The sequence below is a fragment of the Hippopotamus amphibius genome, chromosome 1, assembly GCF_030028045.1.
Source record: "Hippopotamus amphibius kiboko isolate mHipAmp2 chromosome 1, mHipAmp2.hap2, whole genome shotgun sequence".
NCBI lineage: Eukaryota > Metazoa > Chordata > Mammalia > Artiodactyla > Hippopotamidae > Hippopotamus > Hippopotamus amphibius.
Window position 1 is genome coordinate 159,022,919 of NC_080186.1, and position 12,620 is coordinate 159,035,538.

The following is a 12,620-nucleotide window of genomic DNA, read 5'->3' on the forward strand; positions in this document are numbered from 1 at the left end:
ATGGTAATTCAAAAACATGGCTGCGTTAGGACCTCAGCCCATGAGCTATCACTTGCAACCTCTGATCTAATTCTTCTCCCAACTCCCCGTGTGTTCTGCTTTTCTCTAATTCTAAAGTACGGTGGTTGGGGGAAGAACATCACAAAGCCAGCCAGAAGCTCAGCGCTAACAGAGTGGAGATAGGAGCCCCACAGCAAACCTTCCCGCTTTCTCCTGCAGGCCAGAGCGTGAAAGAGGCAATCCCGGGACTCCGAGGAGAAGCCCCGGAGAGCCCCGGGCCCTGACCCTCACTTAACTCTACCTGCTCCACTCAATACTGACTTATTAATTTACAACCCTTACATACTCCCTATTCCAGGGGAAAGACTCAGTTAGGACATGGAAAGTTGTGGTAAACGATGCACTTTTTATACTCTTACATGTGGCTTTGACTTACCTATGCACATTTCATCATCTGTTTCTGCATCTCCTATGCACTGAAATTTAAATTCATTTAAGGAATCTGCAAATTTCCGCTTTGCTGAAGACAAATCTAGAAGCAAAAAAAAGGAGTAAAAAATATGAATTACTGAAATAAACCTGCTTTCATATTTCCTGCACTTTTTTAGTTCTTCTACTAATACAGCAGCTAGCAGACCTGTTCCTGAGTCCATCTCAAAGCACAGAAAAATGTAAATTCAAAATAGTAAATACTTGTTTATAACATGAAATAACTGATTTGCCTCAGGGGTTAGTATTTTTGCAACATTTGCTTTAACAAGTCTGGGCCTCACTCTCTAATTCCTCAAGCTACACAGCGAGTCCTGCTACCCCCACTTGACACTGGTGGGAATCCACTTGCCTAAGAAGGACAGGATCAGAGCCCACATTAGCATCTACAGCCCTGCTCTGTCACTGACCCTTTGCATGGTCAGTGACGCTGTCCCCACATCAGGTTCAACACCCCACCCCCACCCCACCCCGCCCCGTCCAACACACATGACAAACTGGCATTAGGCAGGGAGTTGGCACAAAGGACTTGGAACTGCACAGGATCTCCCAGATCTCCTCTTAAGACCCAAGGACACAGGAGGCCCAAGTTCTCAGAACCCTCTGGGCTCCCCTCAGAGCAGAGTGGCCACCAACCTGAAAAATCTCCGCCTGAACCAGTTCCCTGGGTCACCTCATTCCACCACTGCCACAAGAACAAAGCCCTGGCAATGTTCTGAGTTGGGGTAAAAACACACCCCACACATGGTATCTATAAAGAAAGCTCATGGAGGCCCTTGTCAAATTTAAAAAATAAGCTTTCAGTTAAGACAATAATAAAAGCCAATGATCCTTCCTGAACCCTCAGCTTCTGTTAAGGGTACAAACCGCCAAGGTACCTTTAAGTGGACTGACAGGCAAGGCTGTTCCGCGCAAATGTGCTTAACTTAATTCCATGTGCAGCCTTCCTGCAGATTAGGCTAATCATTCAAATTACCCTCGGACATGTTTCCCTCATTGAAGGGGAAATGGCATTATGTTCAAATTCCCAGAGGAGGGAAATATGAGGCATAACTGGCAACCAGGTCTGGCTTTAATAAGGTCCTGGGAGGAGCGGGGGGGGCAGGGATTCTGGCTTCACAGATCCACAGAACCTGTTGGTATTAAAGCATTCGTGATCCCCAGCACTTCTCTTTAGCTCCTAGATTTGTCCCTTGAAGTTAGGAGTCCCTTTTTTTCCATCTGCTGGTGTGTTTCCCCTCCACGTACCGGGCACTGAACCCTCCTCAGTACATGATGAATACTGTGTGTCTGTGGAGGGGAGTTGGGGGTACTGTACACAAATCTAACCGCCAGTGTTGCGCTCACTGATCCTAGCGTTTATCCCAAGCAACAGTGCTGTCCTGCTGTTCTCAGGTCTGAGGCTCAAACCACTGCATGGATACCGGGGCTCCTGCTCCAGGACCACCCTCCCAACCTGAGCTGGGGTGACACAGGCCCCGAGCTAACTATGGCTTGTGCAAGCCCCTCCACTTGACACCAGAAGGGGAAGGCACTTGGAGTGGAGAACACAGGAGCCAACAGCCAGCAGTCTCTGGTCTCTCCGCATTTCAGTCACTTTAATGGAATGGTTCCTGGCCAAAAGTTCAAAGATGCCAACAAGGAAATCACGCATCTTTTAAGACTGGCCAACCCAGGCTGAGGAGATCCCCAAGAACACACATCACTCCCTAGCAAGTCAAGAAAGAAACAGATGCATGTGAAAGTCAGAACACTGAGGGGAGGAAGGACAGGCGCGGCCCCGGGCAGGCAGGAAGAAAACGAGGGAGAATAATCTTTCCCAGTGAAAGACAAAGCCTTCCGAGAGGTCCAACGTGTGCAATGCATGGTATGTGGGCAGTCTTGGCTTTGCCAGAATGTTCCTCTGATCAGAACTCACAGAGAAAGGCCTGAGCAAAGGAGTAAAAACAGGACTGCTTCTCTATCCGCTCAGCAACCCTCCTGTGCCTTCCCAACAGCACAAGCAGGACTCAAGCTGGACCATCTTCTCAGCAAAGCAGGAAAAGGGAGAAAAGTCAGCCAGGCTTGGGGAAGCTCTCAGCTCATACCTGAAAAGCCATGCTGCCAGGGGCTGCTGCCAGGGAGGACCGAGCGGTGGCTAATCCTGCACAATGGGGCCTTTGTGGGCCCTTCCACAGGAGGCCCACGGAACCAAGGCCAGGCCTGTTAGCTTACAAGCACAAAGGGACCCGACTTCCCTCTGCAGTGGCACACAGCACACCCCACCACAGCACACCCCGAGAAGCACTGTGGGCCCCAGGAAGCTGATAAAGAGGCCAGTCCCCTGGATGGGAGATGAGGTAATGAGTCCTGGTGTGGAGTCAATACTGGGCTGTGGGCCAGTGAGGACACTGGGTAGAGTGAAGAGCCCAGTTAGTAGAATCTGAAAAGGAACTCACCATGGGCTTGAATGACACGTGCCTGAGACAGAACTCTCTGGGTAAAGGTACAGTGGACGCCTGCTGTTTCCTTGTTCAGCATCCACTCCCCGGCCTTTGGAACGTCACCTCCAGCTCGCTTTGGAGGACCTCCCTCCTCCGCTTGTGCTACGTGGGGTCCTGGTTCTTCACTGGTCCAGCCCCTCCCCAGCGCCTTGCCCTCACACCAACTTCCACTGGCTCCTGGGTTCAGGCTTCAGCTCCATCACTGACCAGCTATGTGACTAACCCTGGGTTAGTCATAAAGTCTCTGTCATCTCACCTCACAGAAACAGCCTCTGAGTGAGGAGACCTCCCTAAGCTGCGGGGCTGTCAGTGCAGCCACCGAGACACATGGGGTGAGTGCTCTGTACACTGTCAGCTTCAGTTCTAGGCAAGGCTGGGCTACTCTTCCTTCCCACATTATTCCTCCAGTAACAGGACCCAGGGAAGGGAAGCATGATTACCTGTACTGAGAGTCCAGAGAAGTTAAAGGACTGGCATAAGAGCACACAACCTCTAAGAAGTCAATCTGCAACTCAAGTCCTCTGAACTGAGGTCCTGGTGGGACACCACGTGGCCGCACCCCGTTAAGATCCACTCTCCTCTGTTACTTGGGACAATGGAGAGGACATCAAAAAGAGGACACCCAAGCCACTGCTTCTTGGCCACTGCCACCCAGAAAGAGCGCTGGCATCTTATGCAGGTGATCATGCTGGATATGCAGCGGCACAGAGGCTTCTTTCCGGAGCCTTCATTCTGGTGCACAGAAGAATCGCACACACACATTCCAGTAAGAGAAAAGGAGAAGGCGGGGAGGCTGGTGCTGGTGCTGGTGCTGGGTGCGTGCCAAGCTGCATGGCACCCTACTCATGTAACCCCACTGTTTCATGTTCAGGCAGCACACAGCACAGCGAGGAGCCAAGCAGAGGCAATAATATTTACTTTGCAGAAACATCTGTTGCTAGAAAGGCAGAACGCTGGCCAGAGCGGAGAGAAGGCGTGACTGGCAGCCTCTGGGGAGGACAAGGATCCGCTTTACAGTGTAAGTAGGCTCTGCCGCTGAGTGAGGAGACCAGGCGGGTAGAGATCTGCAAGTGGCTGGAGTCTGGGCCCTGACAGGCTGCTCCTAAAGCTGCCTGCTCACTTGGGGACCAGAGGAAAGGATCCTTCTCTTCCTGGAGAGGCTGTGCTCCGCAACAGCGGATACTAATTCCGCAGAGTTTAAAGAGAGTAAGCCAAGTGTAACCCTTTATTTCACCAAAACAGCAGCTTTATCCTAATTTTTTAAGTTAGAATCTACCTGGATTTACACAAGTCAAGCCATTTCCTTTTTCTCCGTGGGTAAAACTTAACACACATGCACACAAACACAGGCTCGTGAATACGCACATAATGGGCTCAAGGTAACCTTACAATTATATTTAATTTTCAGTGCATCTGACCTTCAAAGTTACCAAGATTGGATATAACTACTCTTAAAATGTTTTGCTACCCTGTCATATGTCCCTAGACTTAGAAACTGATTATAGTTAATAAAGACCAACTGCTGAGGAAAGCACTTGCAACAGGACTGGCCTCCTGGCTGCTTAAAACACAGAAACACCAAAGTCCCCAGGCCTCGTAGTCTCTACCTCCTCTGAGAATTAATTACACTTACTCTCTGCACCCCATCGCCCTGCACTTGGAATGACTCTGGAAGTATTCATGAGCAGTTTTATATAACAATGCACGATGAGCACCTAGGGCAGGGCTGGACAAGGTGGCCCTCAAAACCTGTTGCATCGATCTGATCGGCCACAGCAGCACAAGTTGGCTTGTGTGGAATGTCTGAGATTCCCCAGACGAGAGGACCCACAATGAGACCAGAGAGGTGGACATGAGCCCGAAAGGTTGTAGCTTTTCCCCACAAGCCCCATTCCCAGGTAAAATTCAACATGCTCAAAATAAAATTCTCTCTCCTCTCCTACTGGCTCCCCAAAGGCCAACCAAGGGCCCCTTCCTGTGTCCCTAGCTGGGCAAAGGGCACCATCATTCGTCCTGCCACACAAGTCAGAGTAAGACACCCACGCGTCATCCTTGACAGCAACGGTATCCTTCCCAAGTCTGTCTACTTTGCCTCCTAAGCATCTAGGTTCCGCACACTCCTCCATTACTACCAGCAACCCTTAAATCAAATACCCCCATTGCCTGGGTAACTACAGCTGCCCCTCCCTAGTCTCCCCACATCCACTTTTGTCCCTCCAGCGGTTCTCCACCCGATGGTGTTGGCTCCAGCAGGGAACCCTGTGATGGCTTACCAGGGCTCTAAGAACAAAGACCAAAGTCCCTCCCAAGGCCTGAGAGGTTCTGCAGGGTCTAGGCCGCCACCACCCAGTGGGCTCTAGAAGCCCCCCTGGCCTCTGCCAGTTCCTGGAATGGGCCCAACTCCTGTCTATAGCCCTCAGCTCAACAGTTTCTTCCTCCAGGAAGCCTTTCCTGACTTGTCTAATCAGACCAAACCTTGCCCCAATTTCGTTCCCAGAATCCTATGAACCTCTTCTTCACACCAATTTTATATCATTCAGGTAATTATTTGATTAGTGTCTCCCCAACTGCTAAGTTCCATAAGGGTGAGGACTGTGTCCCTTCACGCTCACCACCTCAGGACCTGTGTTCTCAGAAACTACCACCGTGCCTGACTGAGAGTGGGTGTCACAGAAGCAACAAAGGGAGAGACGAAGTCGGGTACGCCACAGTCCAGTTCATCACACTCCAAGGTGAAATTCCCATTTTATGCTCGATGAGTGAAAAAAAAAACAGATTAGGTACATTAGGTGAAATTTTCCAACTTATGTAAGTCTGGTTAGAGCTTACATGTGTAAGAATGTGCTTACTGCTAACATAGCACCAACCTGCCCTGACGCTGTCCATTGAGGAAGGTTCCCACAGAGCTGAAGAAAGAGTTGGCAGCATCCAACAAAGCAAAACCTTCTCTACACCAAGTGACCAGGACAAATGAGCTACAAACATGCCAACTGTTGGTCACAGGCAGGTGTCCCCTTTCAACCCCAGCACGTCCCCAAGCCTGGAGCTGAAACAGAGGAAAGAAGCATTCCCAGTGACTCTTCTCTCTTTCCCCATTTCTGGGCAAGCTGAGAACACAACCTACCAAAACCTGTGCTTAGAGACAGGCATTTCCTCAAGTCTGCATGTGGCATTTTAAACTAAGTTCCATTGCTTAACTGTAAGAAAAGTGACATCCCCTTGTTAAATGCCTGAACCCTACATTACATAAGCAAAAAGAAATAGACCATGTTCAAATCTTACAATACGAACATTTGTCTAGTTTCTGTGATGTGCAGTCTTGCTTGTGGCCTCTAGATGGCGATCGACTGTATCAGAGAAGGTGTGCCAAGACTCAAGGAGAAACAAAGGGCCAACCTTCATCCTGCCCCACTGATGAAGACACCTACCCGAGAAGCGAAATGTCCACTGGACATTTGTCAATCAGCAATGGAGGGAGAGGCCCTGGCCTCCATGGGGGAAGAAGTGTCCTAATACATTCCAAGAACCTGTGTTGATCTTATCCATTCAAGTCTGAGATATGGAGGAGAAGGGCTGGAGAGGTGAAGTCAACACCAAAGTGCCTCTCACATCCTTTTAAATCTGGCTGGAGAAGATGCAGAAAACCGCTCATCTCTCCAGAGGATGATATACCCACCAACCACATCAGCCACAGCATGTCATATAATCTGCATTCTGATTACACATCCACATGCTTTTCCTAAGGCCATTTCCCCTAAAACTTTATTTCCTAAATGAGGCCATAGCCAGCACTGACTCTGGAGAATTTGTTTTTCCAACCAGAGCACCAACGCTAATGAAATTTTCAGAGTTGATTTTTAAAATGAAATCAAACAAAAGAAAGAAAGGTGTGTCATTCCTTTTCCAGATGAGGTTTCTAATTCTATTTGTGTGAAAACATGCTTCAAGTATAATATGGGAGACTCAAACTCACCTTAATCTATATCAAAATAACTTTAAATATATTATGCATTAGTTTATTGGATACTTATAGTGTAACATGTACCTACTAAGCAATCTAAATCATTTTATCCCTACAACCATCATACTGAGCACATATTATTACTCCTATTTTGCAGATGGGTAAACAGACTGAGAGAGGTTAAAAAACCTGTCACAGCCACACAGTTAATAACTGGTAGTATAAGAAACATGGTCCCTCTGATCCACAAACTCTTAACTATTACACCACATTGCCTAATTTACTCCAATATTTGAGAATCTATTAAATGTGCTCAAAAAAATAAAAAGATGACGTATACATTCCATATCTTTGAGGAGAATGCAGTTTAGAAGGGTCATATCTGTGTATACAAATTTACAAATTAAAGCAGTGCATGCTAAGGTAATCTGAGAGTTGAAAAAAAAATAGCCACAGAAGTGTAAGAAGAATATTATTTCAGGTAGGGCCACTGAAGGAGGCTTCTCAGAAAAAAAAAGAAAAAGGAAAGAATAGGAAGTGGCATTTGAAGTGCACCTTAAAACTTCGGTACTATTTGGATATCTAGAAATGCGAGGAGATGCACAGCAGGGGAGACAGGCATGGAAAGGTATTCTAGAAGTAGCAATGGGAAGCAGAGATGTAGAAGGAAAGAACCTAAGCAGGAACAGCAGGAAGCCCAGATTGATGGATAGGAGATAAGACTGGGAAGAGAGGTTAGAATCAAACCCTGGAAGGAACTGAATGCCAAGGTAAGGAATTTGAACTTCATCCCCAAGGAAATGGAAACCATATTTTTATACAGAAGAGATACTAGATCAACTTAAACACTGATTAAGCCTTTCACTTAGGAGCTAGCCCAGAACTCAGTACGGGAACTTCTACTCTGACTTTCCATCCTACTTCACTCAAGAACACACAACCACAGTCAAGGGACTTTCTCCGTAGGATGACACCTCTCAACCTGGACGATGGTGCCCACAACTCAGCCTGGAGATAAGGAGAGCATAAGGGATTCAAAGAAACTCTGCTCCCTACTAAAATCTCCAATTTCAAGTCCAAGTAAGAGTGATCAGTAGCATCATCACTGTATATACATAATTACAGCTGACCCTTAAACAACATGGGGGTCAACCACTTATAACTTATAGTTGGTCCTCCGTATTCACAGTTCTCCACATCTGCAGATTCAACCAACCACAAACCATGTAGTACCGTAGTATTTACAACTGAAAAATATCCACATATAAGTGGACCCACCCAGTTCAAACCCACATTGTTTAAGGGTCAACTGTATACACAAATGATGTATACAAAGACATCTGTATTTCCCAAGTGCTATATTAACCTTTCCTCATAAGAATATTGACAGTTTAAGAGATAACACTTGATCTTTTATAGATAAGAAAGTCAAGGACTAGCTGAATGGCAGTGCCACATAGTAGGTGCTTAACGAACACTTACTAATCAATGACCATTATATGTTACGTAATTCAGCATCAGACCTACAACATGCAAAAATTAATAAAAATCAAGGGACTTCCTTAGTGGCACAGTGGTTAAGAATCTGCCTGCCAATGCAGGGGACACAGGTTCGAGCCCTGATATGGGAAGATCCCACATGCTGTGGCGCAGCTAAGCCCATGTGCCACAACTACTGAAGCCCACACGCCTAGATCTCGTGCTCTGCAACAAGCAAAGCCACCACAATGAGAAGCCCGTGAATCACAACGAAGTGTAGCCCCCACTCACTGCAACTAGAGAAAGCCCGCATGCACCAACGAAGACCCAACGTAGCCAACAAATTAACTAATTAAAAAGTTAATAAACTCTAATTAACATAGAGTCAGGAGGCCAGAAGGGCAAGCTCTCACGCCCTACAAAGTTAGCAGAGCTCAGGAGGAAAAAGAAAGTCTCCCTCTTCTTTCCTGGCAAGAGCTCAGCCAATGAGAGACTGTCACAACTCAGCCGATGAAAAGCCACTATACTTTGAACTGTCGATTCCTCCAATGGATTCTTCATCTACTACAGCCCTCTCAGATTCCTTCTCCCCTATTTGAAAGAGTTCTCCTCTCCTTGCTGGGCAGGGACTCGCATGTGGCTCACCGTGATTGTAGACCCCAAATGACAAATCTTTGTTGATTGCAAATAAACCCACTTTTTACTGGAATTAACTGGCAGTCTATTAGTTTGAGGTCAAGATTTTGGTGGCCCATATGTGGATCCAGAGAAGGCCCCCAATGACTCCAAGGCTGGTGAGCAAACAGGTGTGGCACCCACTTCAAGCCCATTGTTCACTGCTTTTCTCACCAACCCTGGGGTTTGAGGCTAAGATTTTCTCCCTCTCTCCAAATCCAAGCTTCTGCCCTCTTTGTGTTTTGAAGCTCTCCAGGTTTTATCTGCCATCTATTTCAAGGCTTCATCCTTCCTGGAAAAGGCCTTGTTCTACATTCAAGCATTTACCTGGCACTTCAGCCTGATTTTTGAAACCAGGCTATTCCAGTTCAAACTGTGCTAGCTTTCAGTCCATTCCTTTTGGAACAGGAGCTGTATCATTGGAACTGTGTCACTTCAGCCTTTGGCCTGATTCCTTTGGAAGTAAGGGCTGGGGCTGTTCTACTGGAACTGTGCTATTAAGCCTTTGACCTAATTCCTTGGGGACTGAACTACTCTAGTGGAACTGTACTGTTATATCTTTGGCCTGACTCCTTCAGAATTAGGCTGTGTCATTAGAGCTGTGCTGTGTAGCCTTCAGTCCAACTCCTTCAGGACCAGATTGTTCCCTTAGGACTGGCTGATATTAGGCCTGCAGGCTACTTGAGCTATTTAAGCTGTTTGAAAATGACTCTCTGCTCAACAGAAAAACCTCTTGAGAGATGGGAGCCCAGTTATGTGACTATTTTGAGAGCACACCCCCATACCAGGATTCTAGCCAATTTTGTTTAACTACCACAGTCCCTCCTCAGGTGCATTTCTAACCAAATGGACCTACCTAACCAAAGGCAATTTAGAACATCAAAGCCGTTATGGGAGCTTTCGAAATCCCCAAACTTTTCTTAAAACTGAACTGGACAACCAAAGCTCAAAAACTTCCAAAACTGAATGACATGCCTATTTTGATTGGTATTTTGAGGCTTCTAAACATTATCAGAAGCCTAAAATTGCCTTTCTGCAGAATAAGATTTTAAGATTAACTGAGACAAATGATTAAAGAAAAAGTGGCTTCTGAAGCCTCCAGCTCCTCTTCCCGGGCTCCTTTGCCTCAGGCTCTGACTCTGGTGCCATCTTTTTCCTTTCCTTTTATGTCGCCTATATCTCTATACCCTCAATTCCCCCATAATAAGTCTCTGGCCGAACTTCCCTTTTTCTCCTGAAACTCTTCCCACCCCCTTTTACTCTAAACCTATCAGAACCTGATCCTCTAATTAAGCTTTCTGAGAATCCAGAGGCCAAACCCTTAATTTTTATATTCCCTGGACTAAAGTTGAACCACAAACCACAGTCAAAGATTTTCCCAAAGTAACCAAAAATCCTCACAGATTTGCTGAGGAATTTAATATAGCCATTCAAATTTATCAACCTTACTACTCTGACTTACATCAGCTAGTTCATATATTTGTAGGTTAAGGCCAGGCCCAGCATTGGATGAAAACTGCTAATAGCGAAAATCTTGAAGGTCTCTAGAATTACAACTGGGAGACCAGCCCACTGACTTACTCTATTAACAGGCTCAGACAATCCCTAGGCAACCTCATCAGGCACTCCTAGGGCCTTTCCAAAGTCTGTTGACTGAAACAAAATTCAGGCATTCAAACAAAAATCTGATGAATCCGTTCATAAGTATCACAACTGACTTCAGATTTTTTTTTTTTTTCAGATTATTTTTAAAAGAAATTTTGGTCTTCCTTCAGATTGATTCCATTCACATGGCTTTTAACTCTATGTTTATTAATGGGCTAAACTGAGACCTTTCTTCTAGTAAAAAAGACCAGGATGGAATGGGAAACTATGTCCACTCTAGATTTAGTTAATCTGGCAAACAAGTTCTCTCATACTGTGGATGAGTTAGGTGACTCAAGGCTGCTATAATTCTTAATCTTCAACTCCAGCAAATGAAGGCCCCAAAATGAAACCAAAATTCCCCTAGTTTCTGCTTTTATTGCAAAAAAAAACAGGACATTGGAGAAGAGATTACTACAAATTTAAGCGCTTCAGGTACCTTCAGCTCTCTAATCAGCCTTTCCAACAACCTCCCAATTCCCAATGGCAGGGCTCCAAGGAACTACAGAGGCTCTTCCCAACCTTCCTTCTTAATCAGCTAGGAGAAATATTTCTCCAGATTATGGATGAGAATCTCTTCCAGTCCTGACACTGGAGCTACACTCTTGGTGCTCAATCTCACTATGAAAAAACAGCCCCAGCCTCAGGATACTAAATGAGTTCAAATAGTGAGGATCTCTAATGAACCTCAAAAGGTTCCTGTCTTTGAACCTATTCCCTTTTGTGCAGGCTCTTCGAGAGATAACACCCTTTTCTCTGTAGTTCCTCTGCCCCATCCATTTATTAGGCTTAGACTTCTTAGAAAAGTATGATGCTGAAATTTCTTCCTCCTAAAGGGGGAAATAACTAGAATTTGACAGTAGTCATCAAAGCAGCCAACCAGGTGAATTAAATGACCCTCTGACATCTTATATTTGCTCCATTTCTGATGAGACTAGAGCTGATTCTGGAAACATTGATCATTTGTCCCTATTGAATCAGCTACCAACCTTCTTATGGGCAAAATCTCCAACTGATATTGGCAAAATTCATAGCACAGCCACCATCGAGATTCAGACAGATCCCTCAAAACCTCTCCCCAGAATTAATCAATACCTTATAATAAGCCGTTCAAGGTACAAAGCCCATAATAGAAGATTACAAGTCTCAAGGCCTCATTATCCCTTGCACTAGGCACTACTTCCTGTAATACTCTTATTTTTCTGGTGAGGAAATCTAAGGGCTGAGAGTAGAGATACGTCCAGCACCTCCGTGCAAGAAACAACTTATCTCTTGACACCTTGCTTTTCTTAACCCTCACATATTACTAACATCCATTCCCACGGAAGCAAATTCTTTACTGCAATTGATGAACGCAGGGCATTCTTTAGTATTCCAGTTGAAGTTATCCAACGCCTCTTTGCCTTCACTTGGGAAGAAAAAACAATTCACCTGGACAGTAATGCCTCAGAAATTTATTTCTCACAAATCCTGAAGGCTGATTTGGATGATAAAAAGTTCTCTGCAGGTTCTACTTTGTTACTATATGTTGATGATTTACTTCTTTGTTCTTCTTCTCAAGTCTCCTCACAGGAAGATAACATCCACTTGCTAAAGCTTTTAGCCTTAAAGGGACATAAGTTCACCAAGGAAAAACTGCAGTTTGCCAAAACCCAGGTTCAATATTTAAGGTATGTGATATCAGAACAAAGGCTACACCTAGATCCAGATAGGCTTCATGGTGTCTTAAGTTTCCCAAAACCCAAAACTAAGCACCAACTGTGAGATTTTCTCAAGCTACTTCGTTATTGCTGAAATTGGATTCCAAATTTCTCTCTTATGGCCAAACTTCTATGTGTTTTACTAAAGAACAACTGCTCTGACCTAATTTTATGGGAAAAACCAGACGA

General features: G+C 45.5%; 1 protein-coding gene across 4 annotated transcripts in view; it reads right to left on the bottom strand.

The window, feature by feature from the left end:
• The window catches only part of ARHGAP26 (Rho GTPase activating protein 26), a 448,717-nt gene that overhangs the window by 334,726 nt on the left and 101,371 nt on the right, over window positions 1-12,620 (bottom strand). For all 4 annotated transcript variants that reach the window (XM_057732267.1, XM_057732256.1, XM_057732285.1 and 1 more), the window contains exon 2: window positions 437-532. In XM_057732267.1, coding sequence (XP_057588250.1) covers window positions 437-532 — 96 coding nt within the window. The remainder of the gene's footprint in view (window positions 1-436; window positions 533-12,620) is intronic.